Source organism: Streptopelia decaocto, assembly GCF_964273445.1.
Source record: "Streptopelia decaocto genome assembly, chromosome: 7".
Lineage (NCBI taxonomy): Eukaryota > Metazoa > Chordata > Aves > Columbiformes > Columbidae > Streptopelia > Streptopelia decaocto.
In genome coordinates, this window is record NC_138661.1 from 65,882,967 (window position 1) to 65,900,895 (window position 17,929).

General features: G+C 41.0%; 1 protein-coding gene across 5 annotated transcripts in view; it reads left to right on the plus strand.

Annotated features, from left to right (window-relative positions):
• ANO1 (anoctamin 1) overlaps positions 1-17,929 on the plus strand; it is a 78,860-nt gene that overhangs the window by 25,710 nt on the left and 35,221 nt on the right. For 4 of the 5 annotated variants that reach the window (XM_082057976.1, XM_082057979.1, XM_082057980.1 and 1 more), the window contains 5 exons: positions 8,492-8,670; positions 11,440-11,766; positions 13,544-13,642; positions 15,049-15,200; positions 16,539-16,593. In XM_082057976.1, coding sequence (XP_081914102.1) covers positions 8,492-8,670; positions 11,440-11,766; positions 13,544-13,642; positions 15,049-15,200; positions 16,539-16,593 — 812 coding nt within the window. Of the gene's footprint in view, positions 1-8,491; positions 8,671-11,439; positions 11,767-13,543; positions 13,643-15,048; positions 15,201-16,538; positions 16,594-17,929 lie in introns of those variants that run through there. The other variant, XM_082057978.1, reaches the window with a different exon arrangement.

The window sequence follows — 17,929 nt, forward strand, 5'->3', positions numbered from 1 at the left end:
TGTTGCGTGTTACTTGGGAGAAGAGACCATCACCCTCCGTGCTCCAACCTCCTTTCAGGAGGCAAGAAGGTCTCCCCTCAGCTCCTGTTCTCCAGGCTGAACCCCACGGGTCCCTCAGCCGCTCCCATCACACTTGTTCTCCAGAACCCTTACCAGCTCTGTTCCCTTCTCTGAACCCGCTCCACCACCTCAAGATCTTTCTTGATGTGATGGACCTAAAACTCCACAAAGTATTTCCGGTGCAGCCTCGAATAGCACAGAGCTGGAGGCTGCACTGGGACCTTGGATGAGTATCACCAACCACCGTCTCGCTATCAAATCGGCTCCACCTGCTTTGGCACACCCAGAGAACATATATAAGGTGGCACTCTGCCATATGGAACCCAACCCCACCCAGAATGACTGGCTCTTTCAGCGCGAACATAAAGAGCTGCGGTTACTGAACGTGGTGACTGTAGTCAAAACATGTTTATCAGGTTAGCAGAACCTTCTGAGACATCCCTGCCTAAGCCTATGCGGTCTCAGTGGCCTCATGAATTTGATGTGTGGAAATTTAAACACGAGTGCAAATGTTACAAGATTAGGACTTTAAATGGGAAAACTCTTAGATCAAGAACACCTTTGCCAGTCACTTTATTCTGTGGCTCCAGCTGCAGGTTGCAGTCTATGACTGGTATTCTAACGCTAAAACTCATAATCTTTGCATCCTCATTTTCGTATGGTTGGTATAAGGAGCTATTTGTAAAAGCCTGATAAAGGAACGTATGCTTAATATTTTAAACATATTTGGAGGTCTTTCAAAGCTGCTGTGCAAGTTTAGATATACATTGTCCCAATACACACCAATATTCTCCCCCAATCTCTTTTTTCCTTTCATTTTTCTGTTCCCATCGGTAAAAACTGCCTTTCCTTGGAACGCACAAACAAACATAATTAGTATTGCAACTGTCCAAAATGTAACTAACAGGATTCCTTGAGCACAGGTTCAGTGTATCTTCCATATCCAGTCCATCCTTTTGCTCCCATCGTACATTATAATTTAGGATATGGCATTGCAGAATACGCTCAAGGAAGTCATCAGTATGTGTTTTGGAAGTCGGCAGTAACTCGTGAGAAAGAGGATTATAGCCTTTTGTCCTGATGCATTTCAGTGGATCACACCAGTGTTTCTGCTCCCATTCAAATATAAAATGCAAAAAAAAAAAATTGCAAGAATGATTCTGTGCACGTATCAAAGTAACTAGGAGCAGAATTTTGCTCATTTTGTCTATTTTGCTCTGAAGTGCTGTCAAAGTACAGAAATCATTTATAAAACTGGAGTTGCGATTTGCAAAGAATAGTCTGCATTGGACTTCATGACTTTAATGCTTTCTGTGGAATAGCAACAGGAGGAAATCTGAAATATTCTTCCAGTGTCTGGTATAAGGGCGCTTGATTTAAGTATTTTAGAAATATACCTGAAAACAGACTTACTTAATTAAGTGTTAAATAGCTGTTGGTAGTTGGGGCACAAAAGTGCAGTTTATCTTGGGTGGGGAAGGCTTTGTCTGTTTTTTATAAAATATGGGATTTTCCAGGGCCTAAATAAATGGTCAGTATGAGTCTTGTTGTGGTGGAATTTATATTTGCTGGTCCTTTACGTGCTGTTGAAAGTGCGATTTCAGCCTAAACGTTCATTTTACTATCGTTATGGTTTTTTTTGGTAATTTGCTCTTGGTTTTTAGATTCCACATTTCACAAGGGTTGTGTCAGATTAGATGTGTTCAAGCCTAGGGCTACCTATTGCAAACAGGGTAAATCAGTCTTTAAAAACAAAAATAGAAGGGCAGAAATAGAAATGATGTCATAGTTGTCTGTCCTTCTAACCTTCTTTTAACATGTTGCTGATAATAATAGATCAATAACTTTAAAGCTGTAGACAGCCTTCCAGGAAAGCTGCAGCCCCACTCCAGAGACCCACCATTGTTAAGTCAGTACTGAGAAATATAACTAAGCAACTCCATGTTTCAAATAATCTTGCCGGGAACTGAATTTTTTCCAGCTATGTGACAGGAGTTGGTTTTCAGGCTCATAAATACTGGACATAAGGTCTCTAAATGGGCCATTCAGCCTAACACTAAGTGCTAACAAAGTTGTCAGTACCAGCTATATTAAGATTCTCCTGCTTTAAAAGTATTTCTATTCTGTATAGATAGCTGTCCTTGGAATCCAATTTTTATTTCACTGCTCTTTTTTGTGTTTTTTTTTTAATGGATTGGATCACAATCTCCTGTGTGGTTCATTAAGGTAATACCCTGTACAGTCCTAGGCTAGAGCCAAGTTTTAAAATAAATGCAAAAGCAAAGCTGGGCGAGTTCCAGGGTGTCCTGCTTGGTCCTACAGGAGATTAAAGGGGCAGAGAGTCATCTCTGTGGGTGGGTGGACAGAAGATGTTGATATCTCTGAAAGCATTAATCTTGCCCAGGGGTAGATCCATTAATCTTGCCCAGGGGTAGGTCCGTTGCCTTTTACAACCACCCTTTGCCCGTTCAAAAGTATTAGCGCAACCTCCTGCATTTACAGGAGCGCAGCTAAAGGCAACATCTGGCTGTTTGCAACTGGAGAGGCGAGGGCAAATTTAAATCCAGCGGTCACAGATGTGGATCTAATCAGTGCTTAACTTCTGGACATGGAGCGGAACAAAAGTTCAGGACATGTCCGAGCGCTCCTTGGAGAGTAACTGCGGTTCCTGACCGGGCTCTTGGGCTCGGGCCAGCGCCTCGTAAACAGGTGTCAGTGTCCCAAAAAAAGAAGTCCCCGCGTTGCCAGCGGTGGGTATCCTCGCTGGCGTGCCCGCGGGACAGCTCCACAGGCCAGGAGGAATGACCCATAGGTCAGCGATGAGACATGCTGATGGGGTGGCATCTGAGGCTTCCTTGACATTTGCCTTGCCTTATTTTTCCCGGGGACGAAGCAGGGATTTGGGGCTCCAGATCTGACAAGCTTTTCATATATCAGGGAGTGAAAGAAAGAAAAGGCCAAAAAAAAGCAGCAGCGATAGGTGAGTCACTTGTGAGAACTCTTTTTTTGTTGGTTTGGGGTGTTTTGTCTTCTTAGCCTGAGGATTAACCTGTAGCTTTGAATTTGGAAGATACAGAAAGTAAAGAAATGGGTAAGAATGTGCTGAGGGAGGATTCTGCTGCTAGGGGGCAATATATAGTAAGCAAAAACACACTAATGCATTTTCTCTTAGTATCTACCAAGTTTTTTTAAAAAAAAGAATGCAAACTCAAAAAAACCTGATGTATTGTATTGGCTAGCATCTCTTCTGCACAAAGAGTATAGTATAAACGAAACATGCTACCTATATTTATATGTGTGTGCGTTGGGTATTTTTACGTATATATCTGTGTTTGTGTGTGACTTTCTCAATGTTTCCTCCTAGTCTCGGGAGGGTCATTACCAGCTCTGGGACCTGTGCACAGACCTTTTACTTGATAATTCATATGAAATAAATGTTTTCAGTTTAAGGACTCTAAATCCCATCCGCTACTATTTCAGAAGCTTTTGTGAAGAACTAGTGTCACGGCTCCTTTAAAACTATTTGCTCAGACAACTTACGCTGCACGATTCTTAATTTTTCATCCTAAATTCTATTACAATTTATATAATGCAAAAAGATAACAATGTGGACATTGGAAAGTCTTAAATCACATGGTCTTGTAACGATCCCTCTGTATCTTTGAAAACAACTGGGACGGCTCACTTGAATGTCTTTATGGCTTTTTTGTTCTGGCCACTTTCTTAAACATACTCCCTAAAAAAGAGAACAAGGGGAGATAAGAGGAGCCAGTTATTGATTTCAGGTTAAGCAGTGAAATGTTTGTTTATTCATATATACTCATGCTGACTTAGTGATGCTCATTTTAGAATTAGTGCAGGATGTTTCTTTAGGAACTGCATTGTGTGAAAATAATTTTCCATTTATTTTAAAGAGAAAATAATTTTTGCCTGAAAATATCCAGTGTTTATACATGATTATGACTATAATAAGGTAGTTGATCAAGTCTGAGAGTAATAGCAGAGAAAATACACCCATTTCTAGAGCACATTTTCTCTTCTGATTCACCTGGTTGCCAAAGTCCAATAAGAAGCATTGTCTAAATGAGTTAAGGTGCCAAATTCCTGTGATAGAAAATCTATTGTTGATTAATTTGTGTTAATTTTTGCAAGAGAGCTGGAGGACTTCTACAGCTGCAACCAAAGGCTGAACAAAGGAGCAGATGTTTGCAAGTTTGAGGGCGTTTTAAATTAATTTATCAGCGTACAGAGAAATAATTTCAGACTGGCCAGGATATCTCTACTGTGCTTTGCAAGGTCATGGTGGCATCTCTGTGCTCTGAATTGCAGCTGGTGGCTCAGTGTCGATCCAGAACATCCCAAGATCTCTGGGAAAGCTCCCCCAGAGAGCACAAAGGTAGATCGAGAGCTGCTGCAAACATCTGTTTCTATGTCTTCATTTTCTTGCTCTCCCATGTTATAGGACAGGTGTTAAAAAATATATATGGCCACATACTCTACATAACTGTTCCTAAACACAAGTGCTGTCTAACTGCTTGTTCTTCTATACTACCTATGAAAAAATAAAATGATCATTAACAGCAAATATGAGAATTACCTGGGAGTGCCTGTGCTAAGGAAGGTGGAAGTTCTGTATGTGTCTGATGTTCACTAAACCATTTCTCAAGCCTGGTCTGTGGTTGGGATTGAAATCAGTATCAAACACTTTTCAGCATTCTGCAGTGTTGCAGAATGTGTGTGTTTTGAGACAAGGAATGTGTTAAAGGATTTCATGATATATTGTATACTTGGCAAGGTGTTCTGTGATTCATAGCAAATACTGGGAAATGACAAAGCAGTACATAATAAAGTATAGAAGTATTGAGTTGGGTCCAGGAATATTAGGAACCTTTTCTATCTCAAAATCCATGAGTTCCTGACCAACATCAGCTGTGGATATGGAAGAGAAAGGGCTGATAGGTTATATGAAATACTTTGTGCACCTCTTTGAGTCTTTCTTGTAGTGTTTTCTGATTAGTAAATAGAAGAGAGTGGGTTAACTAATGTCAGAAGGCAGCAAAGCTGGCAATTTTCACAATGCTCTCCTCTTTCAGCTCTTAAGAAAGACATTAAGATGTAACTCTAGCTGAATTAGCACATTAACATGCTTTGTGCTGTTCATATTATGTCTATCTTAAATAAATATCATAAATAGTTCTGAACATGAATTTATTTTGAGGTTAAATTATTGTCCTTGTTTAATATGATTAATGCAAAACAGAGATTCATGTTTTTAAGTCTTTATAATACTCTGTTCCATACCAAAAGATATTTTGTGTTCCACAACAGAATGCTTTGACCTTTGCCAAATCAGCATAAGTGAACTAGTGCATTTGTAATTACCAAAGTGGTTTGAATGGCTTTACTTAGTATTAAGTCCTGACATCATTTTTAAGTACAGAAATCAAACTTGTTGCAATTAAGATTGTATCAATAAAGTTCTCGCGTTTCATCTCTTTTCCAGTAGCCATAATAAACCAAAATGGTGTGATTCATTGCCTGCCTTCAGTATTTGTTCTTTCCGATATTGCCAGGCTACCGATGTGTAAACAAATGTAAATATATGCTTGCGGATGGGTGATTGTTTGGACTTGCACAATAGGACTGAATCACTTGAGCAGGTCTCCTTGCTCTGTGCTGTGGACTTAACAAATGCTGCTCAGAAATGCAGCCCCAGAGCACAGGGAGCTCCTTTGGACTCAGTGAAGCTTGTGATTTTCTGCTCTAAACATACTCCTGATTGGAATTTTTAAACTAGCACTGTTCAGTTCACAGCTCCATTATGAGATATACAAAATATTCAGAGTCAGCAAAAGGTGCTTCTCTTCTAATATCCTCTGTTACCTGCTGAAGTAACTGGGCTTTATTTAGTAAAAGGAAAAAGGACAGGGGACTCCTACAGAATTTAAGCTATTGTTTTTAGAAAGTTATTTTGGGCATTCTTCCAAATAAAAACACAGGTTGCTATGCTTACAAAGTTCAAAAACTTGCTTTATTATTATGTATTTTACAGCTATAGAATAAGATATTGAATACATAGGATTCTGTAGCTGATTACATGTGTATCTCTTCCCATGTGTTCAGGGATTGTGTATTTATATGCATGTGTATGTTTGAGAAAAGAGAACGTACACGCATAGCAAACATGCTTGTTGCTTCCACGAGAGAGCTCATTTTTGGCTGCATCTGTATATTACCCCATAAAAAGCTTCTTTAACTTATTACAAATCATTATTCAAGTGATTTACTGGGATTGAGGATGCTGCCCCAAGGCTGCAAGTGTGGCGTCTTTTCTGAGAAAACTATTTGACAATTTTAAAGAAAAGCCCAAACCTGCAGCACAGATGTGCAGAGAGGTGGGTGTACATGCTGCGGGCATCAAATATGTAAGGAGAATTGCCGCCCAGATGTTATGCAAAGGTGATGGTGTTAATGAGCGCTGCAGTTCCTAGGAAAGCAGGCAGCTTTAGACAGATTTCCCAGATACAGAAACTGAAATTAGGATGCACAAATTTATGGTGTTGATGAGTTCCAGAGAAGCGTGACTATTAATTTCAGAGAAGTGTGGCTTTCATAAGAGTAATGTTATCTTAATCTGATAAGCCTGAGAAATGTGACAAAGCCTTGGCCTCACCTTCCTCCTCTGCTGCTGTGGGTTGTTGTCCAAGCTCACTCACCCATGTCACCATGAAGAACCTGGACTTCAGGTTTGTGCGGCGCCCTCCCAGTATTAAAGTTGGGTCAAGTTGCTTGGCGGCGTGTGCGGTCAAGCTCCCACCACTTCCAGGCATTGATGAAGATCTGCAGCTTTGTTGGGCCCTTTCTCCATCGTGTGATCCCTGTCATTAAAGAAATAAGTTGTTCTGTGTTGGGTTTTTTGTGGTATTTTTTGTGTGTTTTGTTGTTTGGGTTTTTTTTTTATGTCTAGTGATAATTTCCCTGGTTGCAGCTCGTGTCTGTAGCCTCCCATCCTTTTGCTGTGCACCTGTGAGAAGAATATCTAGCTCTGCTATGTCTGTACCGACTCAGTAGGTAGTTGAAGGCAGGAATGGGACCCCATCATTTGCCTTCTTGTCTTTGGGCTGCATAAGCATGGATCTCAGCTTCTCCTCATGCACTCAAGCCCCCTGACCGTCTTCATGGCCAAACTTGCTCCAGTTTGGCAACGTCCTCCTTGTGCTGGGCAGCCAAAACTGGTCGCAGCACTCTAGCTGTGCCCTGGAAAGTGTAAATAGAGGAGAAAATCACTTCTCCAGACCTGCTGTCTTTGCCTTCTTACTAACAGAGTCCAGTATGCAGCTATCCTTCACCACTCAAGATGATCACGCACTTTGAACCTGCCCACCAGGACTCTCAGGTCCTTTTCTGCAGGGCTACCTTCTATCTGGTCCATGCCCAGTTTGTTCTTGTGCTTGAGACTGCTCTGTCCAAGCACAGGACTTTATATCTTTCCAGTTTTCCAGCCTGTCGAGACCCCTCGAAGTGGCAGCCTGACCCTCCAGCTTATCAACCATGCTCCTCAGTTTCACAGCGTCTGCCGGCTTGTTGGGGAATGAGATTTTTCTCTGTCTCTTCCTTCCACATCATCCCTGAAGTTCAACCAAATTCCAATGGGTAGTTTTTGTAAAGAGGAGTAACCTGCTCTCAGGCTAAGACATAGCTAATTAAAATGTGATATCTGTCCTCACCCCATCATAAGCTTGGTGGCAGCTCTAGGTAGGAGGGAAGTATTTTTCCTAATGGGCTCATTCCATTCAAGTTGTGCTGCTGTCTGCTCCAGAAGCAGTGTTGAACTAGTTGCAGCAACAGGCTGTTGTAATATAGCTGCTATTAGAGCATGTTCCTCTGGATGTTTTTGTTGTTTGTCTTTTTTTTGGGAGTTAATTTCATATCCTTTCAAGATTAAACTCTAAAATCCTTGCTTTATTCTTTAGACGAGCAAATTGTGTGCCTGTGTGGATTAAAAAAAAAAAAAAAGCATAATGCTGGCGTATTTTACTTCAATGTTAAAATGAATCAAGTCTTGGAAAACTTTGCCTTCTATTGCTTGCAGAAATTCACACATGCAAACACTAGTTTGCATTTTATCAGTTATCTGGTTGCTGTTTGTAGTGAAATGTTTACATTAAATCCTTTAGCCCATCTATTTACTCAATAAGTGGAAACAGTGCGGGTGTCTGACAGGTTGAGAGAGAGAAAACCTCAGATTTTCAAGACGATTTAAATAAGAACAAAGAGGCTGCAGGAGAGCGGGAAAGGGGTGGGAGCTCTGCCCAAGGGCTCCTTGGCAGAAGGTGGCAGGAACAGGACAGGTTGCAGCTGGGGGTGGCTCTGGGAGGAGCAAGCGTTGGTATTCAAAGCGTCTTGGTGAAATTGTTCCTTTTGTTTTCAGACACAGACAGTGAGTTTCATGGGGTGGATTTTCTGCCAGAAGATCTCAACGAGGCGCCAGAGGAGACAGGAATGAGGGTGAACAAGAAATACTCCTGTCTACCTGCTGAGGAGAAGGGGATCCACATTATCAACATCCGAGCTATTGAGGATATAGGATACGACCAGCACGAGAGTACAGTGAGTAGAGGACTTGCCAGATGTATCATAACCCCTGAGCTTATTTCCCATTCCTTCCATTCCCAGGATGCTCTAAAATCCTCTCCCTCTTTTTTTGGAAGTGCTGAGGAGGATTCCCACCAGTCACAGGACATGCAAATTTATTGGGGTTTGTTCTTTGATGGGAAGAAGAGAATCAAGGTATCCTTGTTTAACCTGTAGCCTGAAAAGGGGTTGGCTATTCTCAATCTGGCAATAAGGCTGTGGCAACCTTTAAATCTCTTTGCCCATATAGATGCCCCAAAATGTCTGAAATTTCATGCAAAAGCTATTGTTAACATAGGTAACGTTCAACTAATAGTCTGTAGCACACAATAGATGTTAGATTTCCAGTGTCATTAGTTGTGCCTTGCTTAAATTCTTTAAAACTGATTTTAAAGGAAGTCAGTAACATGAATACCTAACAGAATTAGGAGTTGGTTATATCATAAACACATAAAAATGAGTTTATTTGTATGAAAGAATTGGGGTGGAGTGGGCTATATAACACATCTCACTGGGGAAAGATATAAAGCAACACTTGATACATTGTGCTTGTGCTTAATTAGGAGGAATAATTCTGTCAGAGTGTAAACATCCCTCCTGCTGCGATAAAACTGAAACGTCTTTTCTGTGTCTCATTTGCAAACAAAGGGACGTGAGTCTTCCATGGTCTAAGTCAGCACAACTCCCTCTGTATTTCAATGTAGCAGCACTGTAAGAAAGGATGTGGCCTGTGGGTGCTGTCAGCAGTTATACCACATCCTTAAGAGATAACCAAGGCTGGTCTTGCATCAGGAAGGGAATCTGAGAGGAGCAGCAGCCTACAGGAGCAGGCTGTCCCCATGGGCCAAAGCCCAGCTACAGCTGAGCCTTGCTGCTGCTGCTAAAAGGCAACAAGAAATGCTTGCCATAAAACAATAATGTTCTGAATTCAGAGGTGCATGCCATTAAACATGAAGCAATCAGAAAGTAACAGTCATTAATGGTCTTATATGTTGTAGTTATGCTTAAGAACTAAACAGGAATATCTAGATGGGGCACAAACATGAGCAGCCTGTGCCCTGGAGAATGTGTTATTGTCGTGGCTGAATAAGACAGACGCGGAGCAGGGAATAAGACAAGGAGTCAGCTCCACGGTGCCAGCAAATAGCTATATTATTTTATGATATACTTATGTATTTGAAGCAAAAGTTTTAGGTTAAATAGAAAAGAGAGATGGGATCCTGAAGGAAAAGGAGAGACAAAGAGATAGCAAAGGTACGGAGCAAAACCACGAGGCACTGAGGAGGTGGGGACCTGCAGCCAAGCTGTGCGTTATTGCTACACGTTCATCTCATTACACGTGTCTAGTTACTTCTCCAGTGTGCTTTCCCGTCCCTCCACACCCAGGAAAATGGGGTTTGCTGCTTGGATTTGTTGTCCGAGTAAAAAATCTCCGCAAGGCAAAAAGGGAGGAACAGACTGGCTCTTAAAGGCATTGATTTATAGCTATGGGAGCTGGGACCTGCCCTCTCCAAAGCGATGTTCAGAGAAGTATGCAAATTTCTGGAACACTGCGTGGATTTCAATGGAATTTGGCTATATTGGCTGTGATATACTGCACAGTAAGCTCAGAGGTTGCTCTTTTCATCTGGGCTTTAAAAATCGGACTGTCTTAGAAACAGGTGTTTGCAAATAACTTGGAAGGTGTACGCGTCCCAAATGGGTTTTCACTGACACTATTTGCAACTGCTGGCCAATTGATATTATTTGGAGCACGAGTCCTTACGCCTACTTGAAGGCTTAAAATTCATCTGTAAAATTAAAAGCCAGAAAGCGTCCTTGGTCCCTGCAAAGCCACTCCTGTGATATTGTTTGTAAAAATAAATGCAATTCACTAGTAATTTTTTTTAATGGTCTGTGCATCTCCAAGAGTAGAATTGTGAATTATGCATGAGAAGTGCTATTGAAAGTAGAAATTAATAGTTGTTATTACTTTCTCTGTTTCTGTGGTTGCCCTGTGGAGTTTGCAGATAAATGCTTGGAAATGGAATTGTGTTTTAAGTCTTACCATTTCTTGCATCTTGCAACACTTACGCAGCGTTAATTCAAGATGGGAATAAAGCCTTTGCCACCATCAGATTGCAAAGTGATACAGGTTTTATAAGTGGAGGCGGGGGGAAAACAGTGATGAACTCAGTAAGCAACGAACCCACTTCCCTGGCAATGGTCCATGTGCATTTTTGGCCGTGTGTCCCAACCAGCTGGCTCCCTTCAGTCTGTATCTCAGATGATCTCTTTCTCAGATGATACAAACTTGCAAGGATAGATAAGTGAGAAATGTTTGCACATGGTATTAATCTATTTGTCAGAATTGAAAGGCAGATGTCTTGGGTGGAAAAGGACAGATGATCTTAGTGGTGATTAACCCCCAAAGGAGAAAACCAAATCCACAAAGTAGCCGACTTATGAACTAGTGTGCTGGTAATTAGATTAAATCCCAGTCATTTTATCTATTTATTTCTGACCAGTGAAATCCCAGCTGGCTCTCAGTAAAATTGCAAGTGTTAACTTGCAAAATTGTTCCGAGTAAACAGTATGGGGGGGTTTGTCCTGTATGTTTGCTGTTTGAAGATAGGTCATTGTGTGCTCCAGGCAAGAAGGAGTCCTTGACACAAGGATATGGTCTATCTCTTGTCCGTGTTGGCACGTGTACTCATTATTCTTCTCCTCTCTCCTTCTCTCCATGCCCCAATTCCCTGCTTCCAGTTATTAAATTCCCTATCCAAAAATCCAGATGCTGACTGCAAATATGGACTCTACTTCAGAGATGGCAAGAGGAAAGTAGACTACATCCTGGTTTATCATTACAAGAGGTCCTCGGCGGGGAGGACACTGGCCAGGAGAGTTCATCACAATGATTCAAGCACCCGGAACACCAAGCAGGACCAGCCGCTTCCTGGGAAGGGAGTGCAACTGGAAATGGGGGAAGGCGAACCGCACGTGGATTGCCATGAAGACGACAAGAGGTTTCGCAGGGAGGAGTACGAAGGGAACCTCGTGGAGGCTGGTCTGGAACTGGAACACGATGAGGATGTAAGGAGCCATTTCAAATAGTTAAAGAGAAGGAGGATAACTGGTGTTTGAATCCTGGGAGATGCTAAGCCAGTCCTGTAAACCTGGCTCTGGTCGAGGTTACACAAGCTCAGTTCTTTCAGAATTTGATTTCAGTTCTGGCAGTGTCATCCTCACCCACCGTTTTCATTTGCCTCACAGGGATGACCTGCGGTGTTATTAATGCCCTAACGAGCTGAAGTTTCTTACTTTCCTTGGCCAGGACTAGTGGCACATCCACTGTTGCATCACAGCTTGTTGATATGTTGTGTATCTAGAAGTGAGGCTTAAATTGCTCTCAACACTAATCCCAGTTTGGTGGGTTTACGGTATGCTGTAGTTTGAATCCACTGGTAATTCCAGTTCTGATGAGAAATACCTGATACAGACAGTGACATTTCACACCTCAGGATAGACTTCAGGAGAATTAAATTTGTTCAGGGGGTTCTGGTACATGCTCTAGCTTGAACACGTGGGTCTGTATTACAGTCAGCTCTTTCCATTCTTAGATGTGAACAGTACAGCTTGTAACGCTTTCCACCTGTACCCTGAAAACAGTATATTCTATTAAAAGATCATTAGACTATATAAAAAATGATGTGTGTGAAGTACTGCCAGTGTGTGATTAGTAGAAATAGCCACAGCCGTATTAATTTCAAAGAAAGCTATTACAATTAACTGATCCAACCAATATGCCTGCAATTCCTGTGAGAGAAAACATTTATGCTGGTTTTATTTACAGGATCTAAAAGTTGAGATTAAACCTCTAGACCTGTGATCAGAGTGTCTTTAAAAAAATAAAAATCTGCCATCCGTCATTCACAAATTACAGGCATGTATATAATAGTGTGTGTGTGTATGTATATATATATATATAAAGAATATATTTTGCATGGTATAATGCAAAAAAACATTTCAGTTCTCTGTCACCCAGGTGAAAATAGGAATTGCTTTCTATGCAACTTGCAAGTTGTTGTAGTAAATGGGAAGCCTCCCTGTGCCAAGGCATAGATATTGAAATCCTTTGTAGAATGCAGGTCCCCACCTGTGGCATGTAACACGATTTCAGATGATGCAGAAGAGCTCAGGACACCATAAAAGAGAGAGAGAACCCTGTCCTTTCGGTACAAGATACCAAACCAAATCAGTGGTGTGTAGAGATGAAAGCAAGATGCATGGATTTATTAATATGTCATCTTCCATATCCAGCACATCAGCGTAGGGGGAAAAACCTGCCATTTTTTGTTGAATTCTTCCTATCAGTTTTCCTTATTAAAATGCATAATGTCTTAATGCAAATATTCACCTGTGTATCTGAGGCTGCTTCTTTCTTACTACAGTTCTGGTCCTTAGTGATCCCGAGCAGCTCTTAAGAGGCAGCCAAGACTCTCTCAGCTTCATTAATTACAACACACTGAGGAAATCACACCATTTGGCTGGATGCCTATGATTCAAATTTAACTGGCTTAGTCTGTATTTGTGTCCACAGTCATCAGCTTTTATTTCCCAAACAATTTTTATCTGTTTAACCTTGCGGTAATTGTTCTGGAAGACAATAGTAGTTTTGAGTCACGTTTTATAGCAGCTCAGCACAGAGAGGTGTTCAGTGATTGTCCTGTTGTTAGAAACTGGCTGTCTCAAACAAATGGGATTTATCGTGTTGGCGTTAATAGATTGTTCCTTAAATATGTACGAAACACAAGAGGAAAAATATCTAATTCGCCCTCATCGGTAACCTTTTCTCTTGCTTTTTTTAAAGACTAAAATCCATGGGGTTGGATTTGTAAAAATACACGCACCATGGAATGTATTGTGCCGAGAGGCAGAATTTCTTAAGCTCAAGATGCCCACAAAAAAGGTGAGTCCTGATTTTCTTTTTTTTTCCCTCTGGAAGGCATATTTTAAACATACACTTATCTCTGAGTGCCTTGCAAATGTAGGTTTTTCTTCCCACAAGCATTTTAAAAACGGTTGACTAATCTGTACACAAAATGAGTCACAAACTCGCTTGGGACAGCAGAAAGAATAACTGGAAGGAAGAATGGAGATGGGGAATTCCCATCCGCCACTTCTATCTGTTCACCATGCGAATGATTTCATATCCTGCCTCATCCTCTCAGTGTGTTTTAAAAGAGATGTTTCAACTGATGATGAAACTGATGTGTGTTTTGGAGGGGTTTCTCACCCAAAAAGCTACACTGCTAAAAATGAATGTTAGAGTAACAGTTTGTAGCCTCACTGCGTTTAGTGACTATTCATATACAGCGTTAGTCATGTTTGCAGGAGTTGGGACTACTCTAGCACAAAATAAATGACCTTTCAGAATATTGGAAATATCATTAAAGAAAATACAGTATATTTTCATCATGAGCTTAATTCTAAATCATCCATGATAGATAGCTACCTGTTCAGTGAGCACAGCTTAGAGATGGATTAATATTTAAACACGGACTAAGTGCACGTCCCTGACTGCAGAGGAAAGTCTATAATGGAGCAAGAGCCAGTCTGAAAGCCCAGCATCATTTATTACACCATTAAAACCACACTTTTGGTTTGGATTTCGTATTAATCCCCATTATTGCGTCACTTACCACCAATTTTAACCAGACACAGAATTAGACCCCCAAAGCCTTATTTCCATCCGAGCATCTACCTGCAGTGGTAGCCCTGCCCTGGATCTGTGTGTAGTTTTTGTGGCTCAGAGAAGGAAGCCTATAAACCGCTTTTGTGACCTGCTAACACAATTCCTGCATTTAGTGCTACAGAACTGCAATAAATGATTCAAGATATTTTGGCTTCTTTATACAGAACAGGGAAAAACCCTGAAACCTGCACAATATTCCCAGGAAAGCCCCCTGAGAGAGGAGAGAGTGCGTGTGTTGTTTTTGCACAGGGGCTCCGTAGCTCCTTCGTTTCTTTGTCCCATTGCACCAAGAAAATAGTAAATGCCAGAGGAGTGGGTGTCTCAGGAGCCAGAGTTGAGTTTATCTCCACTGAACCCCCCAGCCTAATTATTTGGAATCAAATACAGATCATATTTTGGCTCAGAGGAAATGCAATAGGCTTCCTCTGCTTGCCTTGGGTTGATTTTTTCCCATCCATCCATGTGTTTCTGACTATTTCCAAGGTAAGCTATACTCCTCAATAGTTTATTCCGATATATTTATTTAATTGATGATTTACTCTTTACAGTTCACTCTCTCTTATGGATAACCAAAAAGCAATAAGCTTTGACTGGTTTTATTTTTCTCTTTGCCCACTCAGATGTATCAGATCAATCAGACCCATGGCCTTCTGAAAAAGATTAATACAGTAATTCAAAAAATAACAGAGCCCATCCAGCCAAAAGTAGCAGAACACAAACCTCAGACGATGAAGCGCCTGTCCTACCCCTTCTCCAGAGAAAAACAGCACCTGTAAGTGAAAAATTTCTGTAAGTGTTCATGTCAACAGGTTCCAGCCTTCCTGAGAGCAGCTAAGGCACCAAGAGGTGAAAGGGAAACACCTTGTTAGGGATTACTGTAAAGAATATTTCCATTTTGCAGTAAATCTAGGTTTTTTAATTAATTTTTTTTGGCTCCCTTGAGGAATGAGGGTTAGTAGAACCCCTCTGTGAAATCGCTGTGTATTTTAGCAGCTGTTGTGGCATATAATACACATCTATATAATTATACACATAAACTATTAGACCGCCAAACAAAATTTATGATGTGGTTTACAATAGTCTCTTTTTTTTTTCCATGTAAAATAAAATGCTCAGTCAAATTTGTAGCCAACGATACGAGTTGATCGATTTCGGAATTATTTGATTCATCTGGTTTGGGCAGCTCACACATGTTCTGCCAACCAGGCCTTAACTTTGGCAATGCTGTGAAGTCGGTGGCAGCTTTGCCATCGATTTCATATCTGTAAGAATAGCTTTAAATGTGGGTGTAGGGAAAAAAAAACCCATAAGGTGAGGCCCGGCCAAAGTTTTGCCTGCCCTGGATTGCTTTGCTGCTGCTCCTCCTTGGCCAGCATCCCAGAGGAGCAGCTTTGAAGGCTGTTTATGTACGTGCCAGCTGGAACCAATAACAGTCCTAGGGCAGGATTTCTTCACTGTACGTACAGATTTCTTTCAGTTTTTTAATGAAGGGGTGCAGAACACTGATAGAGTTGTGTATTAGATTCACAAACGTGTTGACTGGGCCAGTTGATGGATGTGACGTTTGACATGTTCTTGCCTGAAACGTCTCTCTGTGTTTATTGCATGGAGGATGTTCCTACAGCAAAGGAGGCTGGTGGCTCAGAAAAAGCCCAAAAGATGCTCCTTAGCTTAGGTTTGGAAGTGCCTTACACTCTTTGCAGTGATGGCTTTTTTTGGTGAGACCACCTATGTCTTTGCTGAATAAGGGTGGCACGAGTGACCTTACAGCGCTTAAGGTACAGACAAAACTATAAAGATTATTAGGAGAAATTCAAGGCCAGTGGTGATCAGGAATTCAACTTAAATCAGCACCAACAGTCTTTTTTTTTGTGCAGAAAAAAAACCCTGCAAATATATAAACCCAGTGAAACATATAAGAAGCTTCTTTAAAATATGAGAGTTTGGATGGACTTTCTTTATAATGAGGTTTCTACAAGCTATTCTTTAATGTTAGCTATGAGAGAGCCCCTGGAGGAATGAAAATATTGAAGGGGTCAACAAGAGCAGGAAATTACTGGTGCCTTTTTTTTTTTCTAACCTAATGGGCTTCCTTCTAATCTTTTAACAGATTTGATTTGTCTGACAGAGATTCCTTCTTTGACAGCAAAACGAGAAGCACTATAGTAAGTACTGTAAATAAATAATGTATGGTGGATAGTGCTTTAGTCACAGTGTTAATAGCCCTTTTACCAGCTTTAGTACAAAGCCTGTTGCAAGTTTGACTTAATCAAATTCCAGGCATGGCCCCTGACATCAGTTATTGAAGTTATAAATAAAGCATTTCCACCGTTAGCTCATAGTGTTTGATGCTAACAGGTTGTTCCCTTTTTGAAAATAATTTGGATCTTCTTTCCAGTTCACAGTTAATCTGGGACACAGTTTATTAGTGGACATATCACCAGAAAGGAATAGATACAGATTCTACCACTGGTTCTGCCACCAGCTGCCTGCACTGCTGTGCCTCATTTATGTTTTCATAACTATAACATTGTTATAACAATTTTTATAAAATGCTGTGGAATCTCCCAAAACAAATGTCAATGAAAGAGCCAAGTATTTACAGGGAATAATTATAGGGGCTTGGAGGGCAATTCTCTAGAATGGCATTAAAAGTGTCGAGCTTTACGGGGTTTATTTAACATTATTTATGATCTGTATTTAGCATTAAAGTTTACTTGAAGCAAATGCAACAAGGACAGAAAATTGCATCTTGCTCTGGTTGTTTTGCGTCTATTCACCTGTTACATTAGTGAGTGTGATGTACGTGTACGCAACACTGGGACGGCTGAGCCGTTCCTGCCTCCGTGCTAGAGGGACTTTTCCTCTCATAATTAAACTTCTGCAGTTCCTTTACAGAAATAAAGCCTAATACTAGGAATATGATATCACAAAATATATTTGAATACTTCTTTGTGACTCACAGAAAATAAAACAGAGTGAGGGAGAAGTTGTAGCCTCGTTTGTAGCCACTGAGGGGGAATTGAGAGGAGAAGCTCACTTGGTATCCCAGGCAGTTGGAAGGGACTGTGCCAAGCAGCACTTGCTACAACATTTTTCAAAGTATAATGTGGACTTGCCCCACTCCACTGCTGCTAATCGGTGCGTTGGAATGTGACTGTGAGCAGGCTTTTATCTTATATTTAACATTTGGATGCTAAGCGGCTTCCAAAAGAGCTTGTATCACAATTATAGCTCGCTTTTATTTCTACGACGATAAGAGGTGTAAGATATTTAACTTCCCTTTCCTGCTTGGAAATTCCAGTCTGGGGACTCCCTGATGTAGCTCCCCTGTAGTGTGAAGTGCACTGATTTGGTGTGAGCGCAGGTTTATCAAGTTTGGGTGAGTTTGACCAGGGAAGGCAGATGCAGCAGCACAAAAATGGAAAAGAAAAAGACAAACATTGAATTGGTTTATTTGCGATAAAACATTTCATTTGAGATTGGAAAAAAAAATAACAG